This window comes from Diachasmimorpha longicaudata, chromosome 6 (assembly GCF_034640455.1).
Source record: "Diachasmimorpha longicaudata isolate KC_UGA_2023 chromosome 6, iyDiaLong2, whole genome shotgun sequence".
Lineage (NCBI taxonomy): Eukaryota > Metazoa > Arthropoda > Insecta > Hymenoptera > Braconidae > Diachasmimorpha > Diachasmimorpha longicaudata.
The window spans coordinates 8,977,177-9,002,147 of NC_087230.1; the positions used below are offsets into that span (position 1 = coordinate 8,977,177).

At 40.6% G+C, this 24,971-nt stretch overlaps 3 protein-coding genes across 11 annotated transcripts in view; 1 reads left to right on the forward strand and 2 right to left on the reverse strand.

Annotated features, from left to right (window-relative positions):
• Nucleotides 1-24,971, forward strand: part of LOC135163575 (heterogeneous nuclear ribonucleoprotein 27C) — a 220,735-nt gene that overhangs the window by 118,273 nt on the left and 77,491 nt on the right. The window lies entirely within an intron of this gene.
• On the reverse strand, nucleotides 19,815-21,606 carry LOC135163585 (uncharacterized). Its single transcript, XM_064123145.1, has 5 exons — nucleotides 21,292-21,606; nucleotides 20,836-21,093; nucleotides 20,605-20,735; nucleotides 20,365-20,530; nucleotides 19,815-20,290 (listed from the first exon to the last, which is right to left on the reverse strand). Exons 1-5 carry the CDS (start codon nucleotides 21,538-21,540, stop codon nucleotides 19,901-19,903), a joined length of 1,194 nt encoding a protein of 397 aa, XP_063979215.1. The 5' UTR covers nucleotides 21,541-21,606; the 3' UTR covers nucleotides 19,815-19,900.
• Nucleotides 22,357-24,685, reverse strand: LOC135163584 (uncharacterized). Its single transcript, XM_064123144.1, has 5 exons — nucleotides 24,206-24,685; nucleotides 23,602-23,859; nucleotides 23,228-23,358; nucleotides 22,986-23,151; nucleotides 22,357-22,861 (listed from the first exon to the last, which is right to left on the reverse strand). The coding sequence occupies exons 1-5, from the start codon at nucleotides 24,449-24,451 to the stop codon at nucleotides 22,460-22,462; spliced, it is 1,203 nt and encodes a 400-aa protein (XP_063979214.1). The 5' UTR covers nucleotides 24,452-24,685; the 3' UTR covers nucleotides 22,357-22,459.

The window sequence follows — 24,971 nt, forward strand, 5'->3', positions numbered from 1 at the left end:
CCTGGAGTTAATTAAAACGTGATATCAGATATTGGGAATTGAACGTACTGACCCCCTCCACCGTGTTATTCTTCACCTCCGTCTCTTTTGGCTGCAGGTGTGAGTATCAAAGGACATCCGTCGTAGCCCAATGGTCAAGAGGGAGAGAGAAGTTATGGCGCTCGAACGTCTCAAGCAGCGATCGAAAGCATTTATATCTTCATTCGTGCTATATAGGTTACTCCATGAACTCATTGTTTCCCCAGGATTTCACGACAAAAACCCTCGGCCAACAATAACTGTGACACGACTGCCAACGATCGCCATTTGTCTTTTCCATTTTCAGTGTTTGGACAGAGTCGGGGTGAGGGCTCTCAGTCCGGGTGAACAGCGCAGTAGAGGAAAAGAGAAATTGTTCGAGATTAAAAAGGAGTATTAAACACATTTTAAAACAAGCACTCGTGGCTGGAAAAATATCTTTTTAATTAAAAATACCTCCACTGTACCGAGTGATTCTCTTTCACTTTCATTCTTGATGAATTTTTTCTACTCGAGTATTCGATATCTGAATGGAGGTAAAAAAATCGTGAATTTTTGTGGAACATTTTGAGAATAATTGCAATATCACTGAAGGTGCTCCATTTTTTATTTCTCTAAATTTTCGATATCACATATTTGAACACTCACCTAATATCGAATGTATTCCAATAATCATATCGCTAATAACTTTATCCTCATCACGATGAGAAAAAAAAAGAGATGGCGATGATGTTATAAATGCTAAAAGGTTTGGAATTGTTGGGTGGAGGGGGCTTATTCGTCGGTGAATTTGCGATGCGGATATTGGCTGGGCGTGTGCTTGGAGCGATATTAAAACGATCCACTGAGAGAGCGATACGCGATGCAGGGGGTGGAATTGGAGGGGATTAAATAAAAGAAACGATAACGCGGCAACTTTGCGAACGCGCAGGAAAAGGGGAATGAGGAGAGAGGGGGTTATTCGTCGTTATTGAAACTGGTGTGTCGCTGTAGTTTCGTTGCTCCTTCTCGTTTTTTCTTATTTTTTATTTTTCCCACCCCCAGACTTTACCAGTATGAGGGAACAGTGTATGTACATACCATCATAAGAACGCTCCAACATTCTCGGGGAGTTAACTACCCGTCCTTTCATCGGACGCCGAAGGATCACCCTTGGTAAAACGCTAGAAAGTTATAAGTCTTTAAAGTTTAATTTCAAGTTAACTCACTTCCTCAGGTCCGACGAACGGGGGTAAAACTTGCACGGCTGCATACACCCGCGGCTAGGGGAGCGCAGTTCCAAGCTTACTTCTATATACTTTGAGGGTCGTCAAGGGGTTGGGGAAGGGGAGGTGGATGGGCGACATGAAACTTTGCCGAACGGGGGTTTAAGATTTTCTGCGATACACCTGGAATTTCTTATATATGCCTCCACCCTTGTCCTCACCAATTCCATTGGCTCTGACTTCACTGTAACTCGATGAAGTCATTGGCAACTCTCCGCAAATAAGGGGGGAAAAATGAGTTGTCGTAATTTGAGTTGATTCGAAGGTTTAGTTTATTGACTTTCTAAAGACCTGATTAGTAAATCATGGGCGTGATTGTTCAGATGGTGGGGTATTGTTTGAATGGATAGTTTTAACAGATGGAAATTAGTGTAAATTTTGTAGGAAAGAAATTGTTGGTGGAATTTCCGGGAATTTCAGAATTGAAAAATTGAAATTCCTGTGCTTTTCTAAAGGTCAAGCTAAATAATTATCAATACAAATCCTTTTTTCTCCTTTGACACTATCTCCCTCACTAAAAATCCACTCCCAATCTTCGAAAACCTCCTCCCGATATTGGAAAACTGCATTAAAAACTTTATGAACGACTAGTACAATTTTTCATTAAACTTTTCCGCAACTCGTGTTACTTTTACCAACAAAAATGACGAGACCATATCCAGATAAGATGAAAACCGGATGAATTCCCCCTCCCTCCCTCTCGGTGAAGACTAACGAGGTCAGCGAGAGACTCGAGGTCAGCTGTTCGATTCCACCGGCTCACTAACATCCCATCCCCACTGGACAGTATGCGCGACCGCTCCCTTGTCCGAATCGTAGAAGATACTATTTTTTTTTTCATCCCCAGAAAGTTGAGAATAAAAGGGACGAGAGCTTTCCAGTCTCGTTGCGCCCACTCCCTGTTGAACCCCGAGAATGTCCTCGTTGGGTGAAGGAGGTAACTACAAAAACAAAATGAAAAAAAAAAGCAAAATCCTCGAGATAAAAGAGGAATAACGTCTGGAGGTGAAAGTAGTAGACTTAAACTTTGTATCACGTGTACGAGAATGGATATTGAGGGTTATAAAAGTTTGGCCACAGTGTCACGAAGAGAACCACCTAAAAACGTACCGAGAATATCTGCCAACCCCTTCTCTCACTCACCCCGTGTCGCACTCCAACGAATGACATTGGATAGGAAAAACATATAAATATCTATATGATAATAATCTCGGAGGGATGTGAGTGAGAAAAAAAAAATTTCGGATAATAATCACAAGATTTTTCCCCGGGTGAATCAGATCGAATGAGGATTTAGGGCGATCCTATTCACTGGGGGGATATTCCAAGAACATTATTCTGGGTTACAATCGGCAGTTAAAGTCCGTGGTCACACTATTCTATCCCGCATGAAATTACGATCAAGGGTGAGGTGGGGTGAGAGGAGGGGGGTGGAGGAGGGGGAGAAAGGGTGAATGAAAAAGATAAAAAGAGATACCACCGCAAATTCGCACCCTCCCCGATCCACTCTCGCCCCTCTTCCCTCTTACACCTCCTCACCCCCCCTCCCCGCACACTTTTTTCGTGGCTGGTCCTTGCTAGGGGGTGGACTCATCTAAGAATGTATTGGCGAGGATGCCAACGGTGCGCTCGACGATGGTTCTAACGCTGTGGGGTGTAGGACAGAGGAAATGGCACAGGGTGGTGAAGGTGGAGGGGTTGCACTGTCTCGGGGTGCACCAAACTCTCCCCTCCCGCCCCACTGCCCTCATCCAGTGATAGTTCCAACTGTGAACGCTCCGAAGGCAGCGCCACGTCGCTACAATCAGCAGTACGACCTCAGCATCCCCCGCGGTGGTTACGCGCGCGTCAACCCTCCGTTTTTTTCACAACTATTTCATTTCTACTGGGGTGGATAAAAAAAAAATTCCTATTTTTTGGCTATTGTTTTGTGATATATGTATTTGGATGTATCGGATGGTGCTTTAATCGTTAGTGTATTCAGTGGTGATTTATTATTTTAGTGTTTTCTATTTTGAACGTGAATGACGAAGTGCACCGACTGATCGGGAAAATTTAAAATTATCCTGAGTGGCTGTGGGTGGTCGGGAGAGGGGGTTGAGACAGCGTGACTGGATAATACAACGAGTGATCAAAGTGAATTGATTATGATTGCAGAGGCTATCAGGCAAATTGAATGAATTATCAGTCGATTGAAGATTGAGAATTGTGTGATGAGAGTTTCAAGTGTTGAGTCAGTTTGACTAATTGATTCTGGTGAGTTGGATGTCAATGCTGGTTTACTCAATTGGATGACAATAATTAATCGTGAGGATGAATAGTGCTGTTCACCATGTTTGGATTGACAAATCGGGTCGATAATGGATACGCGATAGTACCGAGATCTGCGTGTATTATCGATTGAATAATCCGCGTACCACGACAATTATTAGCTGATAAAAATATCAGGTGAATGAAGAAGCAGTTAGTGATCGGAGCTTATTAAAAAATTAATAAAAACAGAAAAGGAGAGGATAAAAAATAAGTGAGACAGCGGGTAGATTTGAGTTTTCAGTGCGGTTCAGTGAATCCAGGATCTCCCTCAGCAGCTGTGAATACTTTCATCCACGAGAGTGAGTGCTACCAGCATAATTGTTATCATTTCAATTTAATAACAAACAATAACCATTATGAAATCTCGTGGTAAAATTTCGGCAATTTCCCTTTCCCCTATTTTCCAACTAAATTGTCAATTGCACCTGAATGAAGAATAATGAAAGTTATTACCCCACCCCAGTAATTATCTGCGAGAATTGTTATAGTTCAATATCAAACCATTGTAATTGTTTGAACCGTAAAATAACTCGATGCACTCAGTAAAGAGTAAAAAAAATACACTTTGAGGAAAGGTGCACAGGCCAATTGCAGGATGTAGTGGAGGATAAAATACAATGGACTCTCAAACGTGTGGAAAAAAATGGGAAATGGGACGAGGAATAGCGAGAGAGTGAGAGAGGGGTGAAATTAAATTAGGACAATTGGAAAGTTCCCCGGGAACGTATCACTAGTAATTAAACTCCAAACGAGTCTTTCTCTGACAATCAATCTGGTGTGTGTGGTGTGTTAGAAGGTCGCTTGAATTATAGTTTAGAGTCTGAGGAGAGTTCATTGTCTGTGTACGGAATGTCTACAACTACGTGAGAGTGAATTGAAGGAATGGCGAGGGGAGGGGGAGGGAGATAAAAGAAGGTTGTTTTTACGGAATTGCCCTTGTTTCAGCGTGCACCGCCTTCTATCGAGACTGAACTTCTTCTCATCCCTCCCCCCCTCGTCCCTCCCTCTTCACCCACCCCATTTTGTCTTCTCCCAATTGTCTTCGACGTCTGGTTCTCGTACTTTTCGTGCTTCACTCGTTCGCGATATACTCAATCCTCGCGCTCATTCCCGGGGTAATTCACGGCCTCTCGTCCGGGTGATAAGGTTGAGAAACTTAAGGGGAGAGTGCACTGAGCGACTTATCACACTGAGAAAAAAAATTATTTCAACCAACTTTTGGTAGTCGTGACAGTAATTTATATGTAAAACGCCAGATTGATTTTTCAGTCTATTAAAAATTGTATGAATTGTTCAACAAATTTTTTCCAATAATTATCGAAATTTCTGCTATTTCCTTAGTTGAAGAAATAATTTTCTTGCTATCCAGTTGTTTTTTCTCTCATTGTGCCATTCAACACTCAGGTTGGGCTCATCAAGCTCTCGGAGTTTGTCCCTCATCCCTTATTTGACGTCGAGGAAAGAGTCTCTTATCCAACCATCTCTCCCTCATCATATCTCCCCCACTCCCTTCTCATCTCACCAACTGCTCCATCTTATTGTACCAACCCTCAGAGCGTCTCTCCAACCCTGGAAACATGAAGATTAATCAAGCCGACGACTTGATGCCAACGGAGGAATTTTAATGCCTTCCTAGGAAGTACCCAACCCATCTAGCGCTCACATCGACCCAACTCTCGGCCCACCTCGTTGGTTATTCTCGTGGTATTTCATTACCCGTGTTTCTTAAAAGAAAAACTTCTTTGACTTTGTTTCACAGTTAAATGTTAAAAACTCGACGTGTCTCATCCCCGAGCAAATCCCAACCGCCTAAAGATCCCCTTGATTTCATAATTATTCTCGTTATGGAGGAGGATTGCAGGAGACCGGGTTTATTTTTCATTATTTCCCTAACTAGTCAAATACGGGAAAAAATTACTCAATCAGGAATATTCATTCTCTCTCTTTGAAAGCTGAGCTATTGGAATTTTTTGCGCTGGGGTAGAGTATTTTTTGGGGAGGATAATCATCACATTTTCAAAAAAGAAAAAAAAATTCTGACGTATTTCTGAGTTTATCTGATTTATTTCGTTTTTTTTTTCAACTTTGTTCTTTCTGTGTTCTACACCCCCCCTTTTTTTCTGAAAGTCGAGTGTTGGCATATTCTACAGGAATGGATGAGGACCTGTATGGAAAAGAATACTCGCTTTGGTGGCTCGTAACATTAAAAATTTACTACTGCGAAAATTCAGGGGGCGGAACGTGCGTCATTATATTACACGCTCGCGTCGTGCATCCACCCGGGTTTACCTTGTGGGGCATATTTTCAGTGAAAAACATACGTTAAAAGTATGCCCTTCCCTCTTGACCCCCCTCGCAATCCCCTCGTAAACGTACATACCCCCTGCGAATAAAATTCGGAATTTAAGATGCATGGGAGCTCTCTCGGCCGAAAGGTGCAGTGCGACGTTAAGAGTTATTTCTCCGTTATATTTCATAGTGAAGGAGTTTGATGCTTTTCACATCGCATACTGTTGGCAATTTTCTAGCTGAACTCCCGGTGAAGATTTTTTGAGAGTGCACGAAGGGAGTTGTACGAAAAAAAATTGTGAAGCTCACACTCTGAAAGGGGTGCAGATGGTCTTTCCGGGCGGAATGTACTGCAAAGGGTAGGAAAAAGTACAGTTGCACCAGTCACTTTTATGGAACATACCGGGTAAAATTCTTGTGTAGTATGGTTAAATGGACGAGACAGCGAATTTTTACGAGAAATCCGCGAAAAATTATGAGAATGGCTGGAGAATTTTTCCACCGCTCCGTTAAAATTCTACAGCCCCAGCGATGGGAAATTTTCTGGAAAAATGATAGCACAAGTGCTGGAAAAAATCACAATTCCTCGATTGTAAAAAAATCTAACGTACTACGTTACTTTCTAGTCGACTCACAGAATCCCAAAATTTCCAAATTTTGAGAAGAACATGCTACTAAATACTTTTATTGACTCAAATGTTTGACGTCGTGAATTCTGTCTTCTGTCACTGAAAACTTACCCCGGCATTTATACGGGGACTGTACCCCTCAATTCTCTCACACTTGTAGTTCACTTAACGATCAACAATTGTGACTAGAGACCTTTAAGTACACATATACCAACGAAGGTATCTCGTTCTCAAACGCCAAGACTATTCCCTTCCATTCAATTTTTCTCCTTCTCACCTATTGCTTCTATTCTTGTTTTCTCTCATGTCCTGTCCTATCTCTCCTTCACTCAATTCTCTCCAACAGTTTATTTTATTTGTCAGATAGACTGTATTACTAGGAGTTAGCCAAGTCCCGTATTATCCGTTATCCCACCCCTTCGTCCCCATATAAAAACTCATAGAGGCTATAAAATAATCGTCCAGGTTCTTATCTGAGAATCAGAGACACCCGGGAGTCCCTCCCTTGTTTCCTCGGGCATCCCCTACGCCAGTTCCAGATGTACTTCACGAGGGGTCACCCAGGGAAAAACATCCGAGTTTTACTGGCTCTCGCTGGGTTATTCCTCCTATCGCACGTATTCCTTCTTCATTCTCTCACTGACTGTATCAGCAACGATCACACTTACTCCTTTTACGGTAAAAGGTACGTAGTCGTTGCCAATTTTCTCCACTACAATGTCTGTTTTCTTCACACTATTCCATCTTTCACCCATACCTTGTCTCTTTCAATTTCCGTTCGTGAGAAAAAATGTTGAGGAATTGTCTTTCACGATGAGACTGACATATCATGCATCAGAAATCCATCGAATTAATCTAACGATAAATTTTTCGGGGAGTGGCGAGGGGGGGAGGAGAGGAGAGGGATGTTTGCATTCTTGGAAAGAACATTAAAATTTCATGAATAAAATTATCTATTCATGCTTCAGGCGATGGAAATTACACCCTTCGATGTTCTCTTTCGTAGCATATGGTATTCAATCAATAAATCTTGATGAAATGATTAATAAAAATTATAAAAATAAAAATACGGATAAAACTGTCAATTTCTCCTGGAACGGTTGAAAATAGATTTTACTTTAAAATAGAATTCGTTTGGTTTTTTTATTTGTGGTGTGTGAACTAGGAGAAAAATAGGGGACGACAAATAAAACCAAAATATGATGAAAAACTCGAACGGGATGAGCGTGGGTCAAATCCATGGAAACGAACGGATCGCATTATTTATTCCGTTCTCTTGTACTTGCTCGCAGTTGACACCCAGTGCGGTAAAACAACACCCTCGGGGATTTCACGTTTATTACCAAAAGAAATGGAGACAAAAACGTACAACTGGGGGAGGAGATGGGAATGAATAATACGCTGGGATATCGGATTTTTTTTGCGTCGTTCGATTGTGACAAATACTTCATTTTTCTTTCTCAGTTGTTTAATCATGTTTGACACGGGTTAAGAAAGTCCAATGAATCCAAGTTGAGCATTAATGATAGTGTGAAAAACGAATGGTACAGCTTGGGGGGGACGAGGGCTTCAGTTCACGCTCCGCTAGGTCGACAATAATCACATTAATGAGCGTCGATAACGAGGATTTTCGATATAATGAGAGTCGCATTACGCTTGATTTGACGCTGATCAAATGAACATATTTTTATCAGGTGAATTGGGGAAAAGAATTAAATAAATTAACGGGCTGTAATGGGAACGAGTTGATAATAATAATTTTCGGATTTCAAAATATTTGGAATATTTCATGGAGAAAATTTTTTATTCGTGTTCAAGTTCCACGAAATGATGAAAATCGAAATGCGCAATCGATAGAACAAAACAAAACATTATTCCGATGGTAATCATGATCATCAGCATCATTGAAACTGACAGAATGTAATGATCAAGGGGATTGTGAAGCCGGTTAGCAGGTGTTCTTCCTGCACGCGTGCCACAAGATCATGTTACTCCATGAATGTCCGTTGACAGGGAGGACTAAAATCCCTTTCCAATGTCACGTGGGGTGTACCCCAATGCATACGATGCATGTAGTATTCTGCAATTCCATGGTCCAGGCTAGACAGCCGATCGCTGCATTTGTCATTCGAGGGAGACATCTGGGCTCGAGCCTCTGCGGCCCATTAGTGACGTACGATCTGGCATTTACCCTTCCCTCCCTCCTCCCCCTCGCCAACCCACCGGGTATTCGCAGTTGTACGCAGAAGGCATGGGACAATGGACGTTTATGCTGAAGGATGATGAGTATCACAGAATTCCACCGCAGATATGATATCACCTTTGATATGATTAGCACAGAGTCAGTAATCCCTCACTAAATATCCGGAAAAGCCCCATCAATTCCCTTGATTATGAAATTGTTTTGTACAACTTCCATTCAATACATTGGGAATTTCGAGATATTCAATTGAAGTTCGTTGTTCACTAGAGTGCACGAGATTAATGACGTTAATGGAGTTTGTGATTTGAATTTAATGGATGATTAAGACTTCATTTGGTGCTCAATTAAATTTCATTTCATTTATACATTTTTTTAATCCCCTGAGGGAAGAGAATACAAATGTTTAGAATATTTTTTCCAAATCTTTGGGAAAATTTAGAGTACAAATGACACTTTCCCACCACAATCATAATTCTGAATAACGATAGTGGTAAAGAAAGCGCCATTAAATGAGAAGAGCCTTTTTTTCTGATTCAGAACAATGAGCCATGCAATTAAATAGCTGAAAGTACAATCGTTCCGCTTGTCGGACGTTCTCCAATTGAAAATCTTGTTCCAAAGGCAAGATAGCGAGCTTTATTTACCGAGTGTGATGAGCGAGATAGCTCCCCTGCCTTGTCCACTTCTTCAGTCCTCAACAATTTCACTCTTTTTTTTTTTCACCCCCCTCTGTTTATTCCACTTCTTCTGCACCTTCTTTCCTCCCATTATTTCCACGGCTTTTTATCCCCCATCCTTTTTTACATCGGCCCTACCTCCCTCCCTCCTCTCTCCCCAAACCACCCCCCTTCATCTTTCTCCACAACTGGAGTAAACAAGGGAGGGAATTGGACGTTTCTAAGAGGATAAAGTTGCTTCCAGTTGAACGGGCCAAAGAAAAAAAGTAAGATACAAAGAAGACTGTTTCATTAAGTTGTTGTTTTTCACAAAGACCTCTCGTTGCAGCTATATTTCCCGACAATTAGAGATACGATTGAACAACAAATGAAATGAAAAGAATATTTCTTTTCAAGAGTCAATTAAAAGTGACGGGATGATGATATTAATAGTTACAAGTTTACCAGTAAATGAATCAGTAAATATATTGAAGTTGTAAATTTTTAATTGGCATTTTAAATGTCAAGAAAAAGTTGTTCACAAAAGGGAGAACTTTGAAATTATTGAGGGAAAATAAAAATATGTCGCACAGTCTCAGCATTTGGAAAAATCTTTTTAAATATTTCTGAAGGATATTACAAAAACAGATATTACAATTTATAATAAACTTTTAACCAACGATAGGATGATTTTCATCAGCAATTTCATTCCTTGGACAAATTCAATTTAGACTACATCGTCGTATAAATTTCACTCGGTAGCAAATTGCTAATTCATTATCAAAAATATGTTGACTCCGCTGTGGAAGTAATTTCCCACTTGTTTCATTTCATCATAATGGTAGAGTTTCATGAATTCTTTGATGAAACGAGGGCGAAGGTGAACGTTTGCCTCGTCCCCGTGCGCTTGAGAAATGAGATAGTGGTACGGGGTTGGGGCTTTCGCAGGACTCCAAGACGACGCGTCGTACATCCCACCATCAGTTTAACCCTCCACTTGCTCCAAAAAGAGATTCCTCCCCTCCTACACCCGGTGTCTCATCTGCCCCTGTTGTTCACCACCCTCGCAAGCCACAAGCAGCTCGGCAGTAGATGCGAGATAAGCGTCGATCTTGTACATCTAAAGAGGACATTTATTTTTTCATCTCAGAATAAATAACCATCCCCATGAAACCAAGCCCTTGGGAAGCGCCATCCTCACCCACCGGATGTATAACAACTTCCGCTTCCCCTTTACCCCCGAATCTTTGTTTTTTCATTCCCTCACCCCTTCTGCGAGGAAAAAAAAAACTCGTTCATGCGAGACTTTACGGCACTTTCACGTCGAGTTTGTCACTATTTCTTCCTTTCGCTTCTCTTCTCTCACTTCTATTGGTTTTTTTTTTCCCCTCGAGTTTTGGAGTGTAGTACGACAGTGGAGAGGGTTATTGAGTGCACGAAATGTAGGTTTGAACGGGTGGAGAAGGGTGAATGACCCGATTTTTTTTTTTCACCACCAACAGGGGATGTTTGCCATGAGCATCGAATGCCCACTGTTCTGTAATTTAAAGGGCGATTCTATCGATAGAATTACGGAAACACTAGATCTTTAAGTAAAAGGGTGAAAAATGGCCCCTATGAATTGAGGAAAAGGCGGAAGGATGAAATATATTTTACCGTACAAATGTTGGCAGGAGAATGGAATGGGTGATTTGACCTGAAATTTCTGGCTGTTTAATGCTCTTGTTTTTGTTCAAACAGACGGAGTTACTCATGGAGGAGTAAAAGGAACACCACACGGGTAATAAAGACGAGTATGGCTGGGATCACGCTGCTCGGTTCGATATTGACGTTACTCGGAGGTACGCAAATCCTCCGGGCTGAGCCCTCAGCACTACCTACAGTCAAGAGTGGTGAGTCGCACGATATCATTTTATTAAAATCCCCCGGGTGATGCGAAAAAAGAGTGAAAATTGCATGTTTTTCCGCACCAATTCGCATTCTCTTGAGAAGTGAATCAGATAGTTACCAGCGGTATTCGCGACATAAAATAATTGTTCCGATCGAAGTGACGGGGAAACGGGAAAGGGGTGAAAAGGTCTGCGAAAAGAGAGAGATTTCTTGACATTTTAAATGCACAAGGGACTCCTTTGGGTGCAGTAAAGCCAATATATGGACAAAGCGTAATTGTCCGAGAATATTACCACCATTTAGTTTATTATATAAACTAAAAAATTGACAAGTCGTATTTTATTGATAAATATATACTGCAGTGTGCCTAAATAATAAATTATAAATAAATGGCCGGTGTATTTTACCATTGGAAACGAACCCCATATTCCGGAGCTGATCGGCTTTGGGAATTTATGTCGTTGTTCACGTTATGATATGACTATTAACGAGTAACACAATCCTCGTAAAATTATAAACCTATTGAATTCTATGCCATTTGAGTTCATTGATATTTAAAAGCCATTGAAAATGCCGTTTTGAGTTTTTTCTCCGAACACTGAGTGAATGGGAGAAAAGGGAATAATTGGGGCTGAACGAGGGGCTCTGGGAGAATAAGAATGAATGAGACAGAAGGAGGTGGTACATTTATATAATACTCTTCTCTAACCGCCGGGGCATTTGGATTGATGGAGAGTTGACGACAGGGAGATGAGTCTGTCTGTGTGTTGAAATGAATGCGGTAAAATCTAGTGCGCGTAATTGTAAAGACTCGACGTCGACGCGTCACCTCCAGAGTGTCTCAGACGCGATACATGCTTCACAATTTGCGGATGGAGTGGGTGGAAGAGGGTAAAAGCCAGGCTGAGATGGTAATATCACTGCAATTTGATGATGTTACATCTAGCGAGTGTCTCATCTCGGAATGATGGTGAGGCACTGAATCAGGATTTAATTAGCGATATTCATGGTTTAAGAGAGTTGCGGAAATGTTGAGCAGAAATGCGCGTAATATTTTATTTTTTCCTGAAAAATACATTTAAATTTTGCAATAAAGTGACAGGATAAATATTGAGGAAATAGTGAAATTCCGTATTTTTACTGATATTTGAAAATAACGCAATTTCCAAAAAATTCAGTTAAACTTCAATACATCACAATTTCGGAGAATTTTAACGCAAATATGAACCCGATTGTTTCAACAACCGAACCCGTAATTTCACTGCACGATTACTAGAGTTGTCCGATAATTCTCCTCCATTTCCATTTTCGTGCAGGTGATGAGAGTCTAAATGCTGTACTTTTTGTGTCAATACATGGAACATTCCAATGTATTTATTTGTTAGTCGTTGCGAAGGGCAGCGCTGGTATTATTGGAACTGATATTCAACGGTAGGAAATGAAAATCGAATGTCGGAACGATGGAATGAATCACTAATTGGTCTCGCGGGAGTCGCAGTCGCTGGTAGTTTTTAATTTATCTTTTTTTTTTTTCATACTGAAACGACGATTTTCGCTTTCCATCTCGATGATTCAGTTCATCGATGACTGCATAATGCCCCTCCACGCATATTTACAATATCCAATATTGTTTTCCCGAGGGATCGGACATTTCCATTTTTTTAACGACGGTTGCTCGTCAGTTCGATAAATTTTAATGACAATTTTCGGTACTAACTGGGTTGAAATATACCAATGACTAATTGACTCAGGCTTTTTATCCTCTCCCTTAGGGACACGGGATATTATTCCGACTTTGAAATAATTTCGCTATTTTCATGAGAGAAATGAACTATAGAATTCGGGAGATAAAAAATTCTTGAGCCTCACCAGAGAAACCCCATGAGGTTCTTTCCATAATTTTCGTCACCGTCTGACCGAAATTTTTATCAAAATCCCTCTCCCTATAATATCGAAAAGGCCAGACCGCCAATAACACCCCCGTCCATATTTTTTCGCATCATCTATGGCCCCATACTGCGTCCCTACAGGAGATTATACCCAATGTCCTGTACATAATGCAGGGATGCGCCGTTGCAACCCCGATATCCACTCGAGGGATGGTCTGAGGCGAGTTGCATAAGTCAACCACTGCCCCAACACCCCTCTCATCCAGACATCCCAATCCTTCTCACAAACCCCATCCCTTTCTCCCCGTCCTCGAGACGCCCTCCTCCAACCCAAGAGGAATCGCACTTGGTGTAAAAACTAAGATTACAATGCGATGCAATCAGTGGAGCGTACCACGGGTGAGAACCGGACGTTTTCTTTTGGATTAGAAACACACCCCCGGATTAACGCGCCACCTCGGCACCGCTATTGTTTTGCGTCGCTAACCGGTCGTTTCGTTTGCACTCCAGTGAATTGTCGTTTGCATGCCAAAAAAAGTTGTAATAAAATAGAGGAATGAGATGAAACTCGCCAAGGAATGAATTATCACGCTGTTTATTTATTATTTTCCCCTGCGAGGTGGGACGTGCTATTGGAATTACTCAGATAATCACCGCCTAGTACTTCACAGTTTTTTTCTACTCAATGAATTTCCCATCAATCCAGATTCAATAACAAACGTATTTGTTTTATTAAATTACATCGACCCATTTGTGTACCATAAAAAAAATCGTACCATCCAATTAATTAACTCGTCATCATCAGTCCCCCTGATATCCTCATCGCAGATATTGTATAATTTTCCTGACAATTCATAAACAAGTCCTTCCACTTCTAAACAATGCCCTGGAGGCAAACTCTATCATATCAACGATGAGCTTCCAGACTGTGTAAACAACATTCACAAATTCTTTCTTGCATGTGATCAGTTATGTACCGTAAATGCGAGATATGTCCCAGTGTATCCAATTATGCGTTCAATTTTCATTCGTGGACGTTAAAATTGCTGGCGGCGTGCACTGGGAATAACGTGGCTATTTACACGCGAAACATCGAATGAAAACACACACTGATATTACTGAGATAACATACCGCGGCCAAAAGTACATTCATATGTCCAGTGAACGTGGGTTGTGAAAACCAAGAATACATCAGTTTGATGATGGTGTATGTGATGGGTATGGTGAAGAAGGGCGGGTACGGAAATTCAAATTGGTTGAAACACTAAAAGCTCAGCTAGGTTACTACACCCCAACCCCCAATTTATCTGGCCATTCTCGTATTGTTATCCCAGCGTTAAATTAAATATTTATCAATGGGGGAGTGTTTCATGAAATGCCAGCGGTGATTGCAATGGTTTGCTCAATCTCATTCACCTGCAAAAGCCCAATCACTCGCTCATCCTCGAGATCTACTCGTTCAAAGGGAAACGTATAAACTCACTCGATATAGTACAGATGCCCGTAATTCACGTTCAACAGTTAGCAACGCTTCAATCCGCAATTGGAAGCCTTCCAAGATGCTGTGAGGATGTTCAAGGGGCTCTGGAAAGAACTCCACTGAAGCCATGAAGAGATATGGCTGAGGGGGTGAGGGGGAAGTTATGGAGCTCCACCTGATGTTGAAAATTAATTTCAAAACCAGAACTGCAATATCGAGAAGATCTGCATGATTTTGAGTTACAAGAATCGTTCGGTCTTCAAGTATATCAGATCTTGGCTCTTCGTGAGATGAAGATGTCAGTCTGGATGGTGTCATGATAATCAATGGAAGGACGAGCTCTCGTAGAAGGGAGATTCCATATTTTTACCCTCATTGTCACTCCAAAAATTAATGGCCTAATTTTTTCCAACCAACGCAAATGAAATTTTAATCTCTTCAGGGGATATTAGACTGCTAAATATAGCACAACGGCAATTAATACGAGCATTTTTCCAACCTCCCCTTTGACAAGTTTCGTTTTATCTCTTTCACCTGGTGAGCGTGTATTTTCTTCCCTGATTCGTCCTCTATTTTGCTCCCCTTTATGTTTCAACTAACCGTCGCTCTACATTTTTCTCGCAGTAGCTGTAAACTCCTGGCGTCTTGGTAGCATTATTTTCCTCCCTCCGTACATCACCCGCTCCTCCCGCTTTTTTTTTCATTACTCTTCATTCAACTGTTCGGTATTTCATACAGCCCTCCAAAGGAGGCACTCAGGGGTCTCGCGATTGCCTTAATATGACATTATTAGTTCACGAAAGACGAGCCACAAACTTCAATAAAACTTCGATCATGTAGTCTGCCTACAGCGGAGATTCTCCACTGAATACCGCACCGGTTGGCATCGCAAAGATTGTTGTGTATAACATGTAAAGGGCGAGGGGAGGGGGGTAAAAAAGTCTCGGCGAATGTGTTTCATCGTCGATAATACACCATTCTCGAAGTACTTGAGATCTAGCGTCTCTCAGTTGGTTTCATCCATCCCCATGTCTGTGGCTCAGTTTATTATTCATCGGTACTGCATATCCACGGTGGTAGCAGAAGGTCGGGATAAACACTATTGTTTATGCATTAGCCACTGGTCTGCCTCGCTCCTTCCTCTGCCATCTCGTTGGCTCTTTACGAGGTGGCAATGGAGTGACTCCTAGGATTCACACGGCTCTTCTGTACAAACTTCAGTGGATACCAAATCCACCGTGGGAGAGAAAAGTTGTTCGGAAAAAGAGATTCAGAGGTGAAGGAAAAATTTTATCGATTGAGAAGGAAGAATACTCAGGTGATGTAACGAGTGCATTGTCGGGGGATAATGAAATTTCATGGAGAGTTTCCCAGTAATTTTCAGGAGAGCGAGGGTGGATTCGATTTGGGGGAGAGAAGAAAATAATGGAATTTTAAATTTCACTGGAAATTCAATGGAGGACGAGAGTTCTGTGGTTTAGGGTTAAAATTTTGGGTAATTTCTCTCTGACGTTGGATGAAAATTTGGGTTCACTCTAGATACCGACAAGTACCTCGGCTTTTCTTAAATAAAATTAGTGGAATTAATGTACGCGATTGAGTTACAAACGTCGAAACCCCCCTCTTGCACCCGCTGTACCTAATCCAGGGGAGTCCCTCACTCGGCTCTTCCGCGGCTTCTAACTATGCGGAGAACGTGCAGGCTAACCGAACCAACTACCAGGAACTTACCCCAATTGCGGCCGCGAGCTTCAGCAACTATCGAACATGAGTCGTGACGTACGTTCTAGCGTGCTTCTAGGGTGGAGTTTCCTCTAGTTGGTTCCTCACGCTTTCGCCCCCCGTTAGTGCATGTTTTGGGGTCCAGTATCCACATGCCACTGCTCATCTCCAGGGCAATCGATCCACCGTGTGATATTTTGATGGCCTTCGTGCCGACAAAGACCTCACGGGTATTGATAGATATTTGGCGCGTGGCGCACGTGATCAAATTGACGGAGTGCCGATGGTAGGTGAGAAGAGAAACTCCCCAATGAATTTCAGGCTACCGAAAAAAGATTCAGCCGTTCGCGAGGAATTTTCAATGCTCTCGTGGATGATTTTCATGCATATGACGATTCACAGTAGGAATACAAACTAAACTCTGCAAAATTGTTTTAAAGTTAATTAAACTCCAGTGACGTGGAAGAAACCACATGTTGTTGGTTCCATAGAGTAAAATAACAGTGATATTCAACATGTTTGAAAAGTTTAATATGATGTTTGTAAATATTTTTTACAATCTGAACTGAGCTGAAAGAAAGTTTGTCATAGCCAGCTACAGGGCATCATTATTATGGTCTTTTTAATTTTATATTGCAGAGAATGGACATCTTCAATAATGAATTAGAGTTCATTAAGCGTTTCGGAACGAAATTAATAATTGAAATAATTGACACCAGTAATTTCCATCTTTATCCGGGCAAAATTTCTCCAATTTCGAATAGATAATTGTTATAAAAAAATTTTTTTCGTCTATCTATGTGCAAACATCAGGCTTCACGAGACGAGCACAACCCGCTTTATACCAAATGGTTTTTAAATTAATTAAACTCCCGTGAAATCAAAAACCACATGTTGTTGCTTTCACGTACTCAAGTAAACTTCATGCGAAACCTTTGTCGGAAGTTTCGTGTTGCGCGTATACCTATTTTTTGACGGTGAAGCGATTGTTAACATAAAATTCAATGCGATGTGACGGACGGAGAGAAACTTTCCTCCAACCACTGCAATTTGAAAATTCATTGCACACAGGAGGTGGATGGATACGTGAAGTGCATTATTTCCCAGCATTATGTTGGTCCCCATAGTTTCCTATTATTCGCTATCAGAACATCGCCCGCAGACCTGACGTAAAGTTCGCGACAGCGTCTGAGTAGTTTATGAATGCCGCTGGGTGATTGCGCAGCCCTCGGAGGTGTTTATCAGAGTAGCTCGTCCTCCCACATCGCCAACCCCTCCTCCGGGGCGTCTCATCTGTTGGATTCCCAGCGCCTTTCTGGCTTCGCACTTCGACGATTGTGAAGTATGACCATTTTTATTTGCTCCACTGAGTAAAAAAAAATTCCCTCATCGAAATATATTTATTAATAAATAAATTGGTTTATTTAGTGTACACTCGTCTCTTTGGAAAATTTAATTTTTTTCTCAGTCCGCAATATTTCAAACAATTGATTGTTTTTTCCGCCTAACGAAGCCGGATGGCAAAAATTTGGAATGAAAGGGTGGAATAGGAAGCACAAGGGAAGAGTGGAATTTTTTTTTTATTTTCATTTCGCCGTTGCGATGCCCTGCAATGCCACCCAGGCGACAATTGCCCAGACTCGTTGATTGTATTTGAAAGGTTTTGTGAACTTTATTCATTTTACTGTAATTTTTTTTTTCCTCCATTTCCAGCTACAGTGGAGCAATAAAAGTAGAAAAATTTCATATCCGTGGATTCTCGGTTGAATGAAAAGCCCCCTCCCCCCCACCCCCGCTACACATAGGCATCTGCATTCATGACTTACCTTTCTTCATGGAAATATCAAAGTATCTTTATTGCAAATAAGGGCTCATGTTACTGATAAGCGAAGGCATTCGTGGGCACACGTGCGGTTGGTACTTTCATGACAAGAATTTGCGAAGGCATTTTCCCATTTCCATATACCAAGGTGGGGGAGTTATATTCAACGTGTATTAGTCTATCGATAGATATCGCTTTTGGCTTTGAGGATCGTGGAAGCAAGTTTCTCATATCCGGGGCCCTGGCCTCTAACCGCCAATCGATCATCTACGCAATTATTTCCTTTGAGTATACATCACAAAGCATGTGTAAACGGATACAAGACGATATTATCAGAGGGATACACGGGGTCGGCTTGAGGTATCAACAATTTGAGATGAATTTGAGTTATCGGTGGTGGTGTGGTTACAAAATTTCTAGTAATAGAACTAATCACGAGTTATATTGTTACATTATTTGATGGTGAATTTTTTTTGGTTATCGTCCAGAAAATTTTCGCACATTCATGAAAATTACATTAGAAATCTGAGCCGAATATATTGCCCTCCACGAGCACTCACGGGAATAACTTGGTAACTTTGAAAGTTAAACGCATCACTCGCTCTCCTCTTATGATAATGCAAATCTTGAATGAAACGGTGGATTCCACCGTTCGATCGCGAGGGCCGAATGCCTGACAATTGAAGTTGGTTAGAAACCTGAGAGATCAAATTAATGGTGGTTGACTTGGTATATAGAGATAGAAATCAGTGATTAATTAGATCGTTCGTCTCGTTCTCTCTTCCCCGGATGGATCCACCATGTACCATCCAAACTCAAGGACAAGCAGTGGGTGGGGCAAGGGGGTACGAACAAATACAAATCCAGTGGTAAATTGAATGGCGAATTGATATCCTTCATGCTGGGGTTGCGGATGGTATTAATTAGCTTTCGGAGTTAATCTGGCGTCTCATTTCACTGTACGTATTCTAGCTGATGGACGCAACTGGACATTGTTTACGAGATACCAATTGCCTTCATAAGTCAGTTGAGGGTAGATAGTGAAGGTCGACTAGCGGATGTTATCGGGGATGAATTGATTCCCTTGGCCAGTATGATAAGCATCGATTGATCAGTTATTCCGTATCCTCGGGGTAAATTGTGGCTGAGAAATTTCCTGGGTGATAAATCCACGGAGACTATTGATAACTGATGACCGAACTTTTCGACAAAAAAAAAAAGGAATATTTGATATTCTCCGGTTGTTGAGGGAAAAAAGATTGCTGGTGGATTGGAAAGATCTATTGGTGAGGAGTGCATCCATGCTCACATCGGAAATTCATCTGCGAGTCAAGTCCACAACGAATGGGGCTGGATTGAATTGGAAATGAGATCAGTCTCAGGAGGTGGAGGAGCTTGAATTTATGTTCCATCTTAGGACGAGTGTGTGAGCGGCTGGTGCTGATGAGGGATTGAAGAATTAGGAGGGAAATTAATGGTGAATTAGGATATCCTCTTATAACAGTTTTGGATTTATTTGAGGAAGAGGTTGAATTGTTGTAGATGTTCTCTGTTGAAGAATAGGTCAAACAGTTTCACTCATTCAGCTATTTTCGTTAGAATGTCCTGAACGTTCATGAGGGAGAGGGAAATGCGAAATTAAAGCGGATATGAAATGTTACTTTTATTATTGAATCTCAGAAATATTAACAATCAGATAGTGAAGGCATTAACATCGCACCTCATCAAACATCCAACAGTCCGAGTTTGTCATACTCTTTAATACGAGGAACCAATTTCTTCCTGACATGAGCTGCCGCATAAAGCTTACTCTTGTCTTGAGATGCCATATCATCGATAGGAATAATATCGGATGGCTGTGCGTGCAAGATTGGTTCGATTAAAAATGCGACTACCACACTCAAAAATCTTCTCTCATCGTACAGCTTTCTGATATCATCTAGGGAAGGCACTGCCGTTCTACAATTCACAGACTTCATTGATTCCGATAGAACTGAGTGGTATTCTTTCAGAAGGGCATCGTCTTGACTTTGCACATCAGCAATGCAACTGCCGGATATAAAGTAATGAAGATCGAGAGCTGGGGAATTGTAAGATGCGTACTGGAAATCCACCTGATGAGTAAAATGATCCGGTCAAAATTAAGTGAACGAAGACACCCAATCTCGTCTCGAACACGTGTACTTACCATTGCAATTTTATCCGGTTTTTTCTGTTCATCATATCTGAACAAGATGTTCAATTGACTGCAATCCCCGTGGGTGAGAACACAAAATTCACCGTCCCTTGGAGTGAAAGCTTTCTCAGCTTTTGCAAAGAAAGTGCTCTTCAGATTTTCCATTTTCTCAATACATCTGGAAATAATTAAGGATGTTCCAGTCTCAAACTGTTAGTACACATCCTGGACATAATCAGACCATAAGCATACTTAGGATCAACCTCCTTCCACTTGGAGACCTCAGCAACCAGTGAGCTGTATCCAGTAACAATATACGTATATGCACAAACTTGTGACCTCTTGGCGAAGTGGTGTTTCAACTTCTCTTTGTACTCAGGGTTCTGCGATACGATGATAATTGCTGGGTTATCAGTGAAGGAATAAAATGGAATTTTTCCTTTTTTTTATTCTTAATGAAGGATTATAAATATCCTTTCTTACCTTTTCACTAACTACCACGGAGGTTGCATGGAACATAGCAAGATTACGAATTACTAGTCTGGCATGTTGTAAATCTAATGCAGCTGTTCGACTAACAGTACCAAATCCCAAGGGGCCGAGATCCTCCATAATAGCGTAATAGGGTTCCTCCAAATGGCTGAATAAAAATTTCGGTGTCCGAGGTATCGCCGAGATTTCCTGCATTTGCTTCAGGGGGCCCGTCATGATTGCCGTCTCATTGTGATGTGCTTCATGAAGCTTTTTGAAAATTAAAGAATCATTAATTATAATTAATCAGTGCTCACGCGATCAACGATTCCGCGATCGAAATCGGTGGATGTGTCACGTAGAGAATGTAAGTTTTTCTAGGTCACGCGAAATCTCTTCCGGGAACTGAAAAAATTCGCGATATTGATTATTTTCTACGCGAGTTATCACTCTGCGGTTTAACATTACCATTTGTTTCAATGGCTCGTCATCAAAACTGAGCATGACTTTCAAGAAAAGTGATAATTCTTCCTCAGTTTCACTTCCATTTTCGTTGATGATGCACTTTACTATGATTTGCTTCACTTCACTGGTGTAGTTACCACCTTTTTCCCCGATATTCTTATAATTCACATTAATTACACGAACAGCAGATGCATTTTTCAAATCTCGGATTAGTTTACCAATAAGCGAGACGTCAATGTTTGCATGCGACATTTTATCGCCACTTCTCTCGCAGAATATGCACGGAATGACTCAACCGAGCCACGTTTTCCGTGGAAGTGATGCCAGGTTTATATATAGGCAGGTAGTATATACATAGATGGCGCTGCGGAATAAATGGCAAAGAAACTGTTGAGATAAGTCAATGAGATAAGTCCTACAGTGATATGTGCAAATATTTTTAATATTTTTCAGGACAAGGGTATGAATTTCATAAAATTCCAGTGATATCGGGGTCACTTGGAATCTTGGTATTTTATTACCGATAAATCAAACAAATAATTTACGGTGTAAAAATCCGAATCATCATTCTAAGATTAAATGAGTGGATTTCTATCCATACCCCTCACGCGATTGATGATCAAAGTAAAAATTAATCACTGGCATCGAATCACAAATATTTTTGTTTTCATTACTGAAGGTAGATTATTAATGCTGTCACGGTAGTAAGGGAAATTGAAAGAAAGTTGCGAAGATTCTCCCATAACGCTGACATGTCGTGCGATAAAATTCGACTTCTAAAAAAAAGCCCATTAGATAATAAAACCAAATATGGCTTCTCCGTTCTCAAGCATTTCATAAAATAGAGATAAGGTAGAATTATATTTTTCAAACGTCGCTATCGACTTTCAAGTCTTAAGTGGACCAACCTTGGATGCCACTAGATCAAATATTCCACGTAAACAATAAACACTCGAGAGATGACAATGGGAAATGCACAGTCAGGACTGGAGTTATTTGCTGCTGGAATGAAATCACGTTCCGTAAATACTTTTCTAGCACTTGCCAATACGAAGACAATAGACAACATCAATTGAACCATCAATGCTTTATTGCAATAGTTACTATTATAATATGATTATGTAACACAATTTTTGTGACTCCATTTGAAGTGAAATATCGCGGTTTTGCATTATTGATCTAGCAATCCGGATTTATCAAAGTCGAGAAGACGAGTTATCAACAAGTCTTTGAAATCTTTCTGCTCGTACTGGCCCCTACGTCTATTCGTATTATCGAATAGCATATCATCAAGAGAAACCACATTAGATGGTGCAGCGTGGATAATTGGATAGCTGGCACACGTTGAGAGTACACTGATGAAAGCCCTGTCATCGTACATCTTCTCGATATCTTCCAGCGAAGGTGTTGGTGTTTTGCAATGCAAGGTCTTCATTGTTTCAGACAATACTGAGTGATACTCCCGGAGTAGTGTATGCTGATGGTGTTGAAATACTTCTTGAGTCGTACTGCTTGATATCAATGATCGTAAGTCGACAACCGGATTGTTATACGTCGCTATTTGAAAATCCACCTGTCAAACGATATATTTTAATCAGTAATCGATGATGACATGTGAGATGCTGTTCGAGAAAAGAGTTTCTTTGATTCTGAAAAAATATCAATTGATAGAAATGGAAAATACGTAAATTTCTTACCAGCGCAATTTTGATGGGTTTTTTATTCTCATCGTATGCGAATAATAGATTCAATTGAGTGCAATCACCATGGTTTAGGACAGTGAACTCATTCTCCCTCGATTTATATACCTTTTCCATCTTCTCCAATATTCCAGTAGTGAGATTTCTCAATTTTTCTGCGTATCTGAAAATAATTCAGTCTTCATCAATCATCCATGCAAGGGCATGTGCATTAGTGATTCGTAATATAAAAATCTTACTTGGGGCCAAGTTCTTCCCATTCGGCGATGGTGTCGGCAAGAGAATGGAAAGACGTATTGAAAAAATTGAACGCTCCATTGTTGGGATTTTCGAACATATTTAATGATAAAGTCTTCTTGTAATCAGGCGTCTAAAATGAATCAGAAAATTCCCAGCTGGAGAAAGGAAAATCGATTGACCTCAGTCTTGCTGATCAAAAAAAAAAGTCTGAGAGTGAGGCTAATCGATATTACAGATTTGAACAGTGGTATGAGACTGAAGATTTCGATGTCAAACATTCCAGAAAAAATGTCTCGAATGAGATTTAAAAAAAATTTATGGAACCTCTCGCAGATTCACTAATTTCAAAAGCACTTCAGCTTCACCTGTTTACCTTCTCGTAGACGAGCACGGAGCTTCCGTGAAACTCGGCAAGACCTCGCATTGCCAATAAAGCATGTGCCAAATCTAAACCAGTGGCGCGACTGTGCATTATAAAACCAAGAGGCCCCAGATCCTCCATGATCGCGAAGGTGGGATCGTCTTGATGAGAGTAGAGTAGACGCGGTACACGTGCCACTGTGAGCATTGGACTCATGTCCTCCAGAGGTCCCATCATTATTTTTGTCTCATGTTCAAATACCCCTTGCAACTGTTGATAGATATAGACTTGAATTGAGATTACTTTATTAAGAGGATACATTATCCCTATAGAGAAATTTCTGCCCTTGGAGGATTTTTTAGAAATCATTCGAAGAAGTTTCAATGAATTCTATAGATATTTTTCAGAAAACAAAATTTTCAACTGCAAAAATTAAGCCTTACGAATTGAAACAGATTTCCTTTATTAAAGTCCATCTGTTCTTTTATTGCAACAAGGATCAAGGGAGCGTCAGCCGAGAGTGCTGACTCATTGCACCAATTAAAAAAAAATTTCTTCCAATACTTCTATCAAATCTTCAAAAATTCAAAAATTGTTTCATGAATTTATTCATTACTAGTATTTTCGCCTGCTCATTCTGGTTATGCATATGCTTCAGGAAAAGTGATACTTCCTTCTCAAGGTCACCTGCATTGCCTTGAGTTATATAGTTGATGAATATACGTTTCACTTCACTAGTGTAATTATCTCCTTTTTCTCCAACATTTTTGTAATTAACCGCTGTCACGCGAGCTGTAGCTTCTTCCGTAAATTTCCGAATTATTTTTTCAAGCAGAGACACTTCGATGGTCAACTCCGACATTGTAGCACTTGTGGGTCTGACTCGTGCGATTGCAATAACAGACACCGACTGAATCTACGACGTTATATAATCTCTTCGACGCAGTCTAGCACACGCGGTAGTAATATGCCCATATAAGGTTAGACAATTTTCAGGGAAAATTTTTGTAAACACTAGTCTTTGATCATTTTCAACATCCGTAGATCTACAATTACTATACACTACTAAACATTCCTATTATCCTAAATGACTTGATTTCCGAATGCCCGATTCTTCCAAAACCATAAATATTTTCGAAGCTATAATCATAACAAACCAACCAATCAAGTAAATTTATAGGCGATAAAATTCTCATGAGTGGAGATAAAATTTATCACTCCCTGATTAGATATCAGGTATTGATCCTATGTGTCCAATTTGATCAATAATTTTTCTTTAATTATCTATATAAAATAAACGTAACAAATACATAACACATGTTTATTTGATATGAGTGTTAACAGGAAGAGTAATTGAATATTCATATGAATATAAACATGGA

Bases quoted from the DNA above. Each gene is read 5' to 3' on its own strand.
- LOC135163585 (XM_064123145.1), bottom strand. From the start codon at position 21,540: ATGTCGCATGCAAACATTGACGTCTCGCTTATTGGTAAACTAATCCGA. The intron at 20,531-20,604 runs GTATGCTTATGG...AATTATTTCCAG, and splicing joins TGGAAGGAGGTTGATCCTAA to ATGTATTGAGAAAATGGAAA. The intron at 20,291-20,364 runs GTAAGTACACGT...TTTACTCATCAG, and splicing joins AACCGGATAAAATTGCAATG to GTGGATTTCCAGTACGCATC.
- LOC135163584 (XM_064123144.1), bottom strand. From the start codon at position 24,451: ATGTCGGAGTTGACCATCGAAGTGTCTCTGCTTGAAAAAATAATTCGG. The intron at 23,359-23,601 runs GTAAACAGGTGA...GATTCATTTTAG, and splicing joins CCGTGCTCGTCTACGAGAAG to ACGCCTGATTACAAGAAGAC. The intron at 22,862-22,985 runs GTAAGAAATTTA...ATCGTTTGACAG, and splicing joins AACCCATCAAAATTGCGCTG to GTGGATTTTCAAATAGCGAC.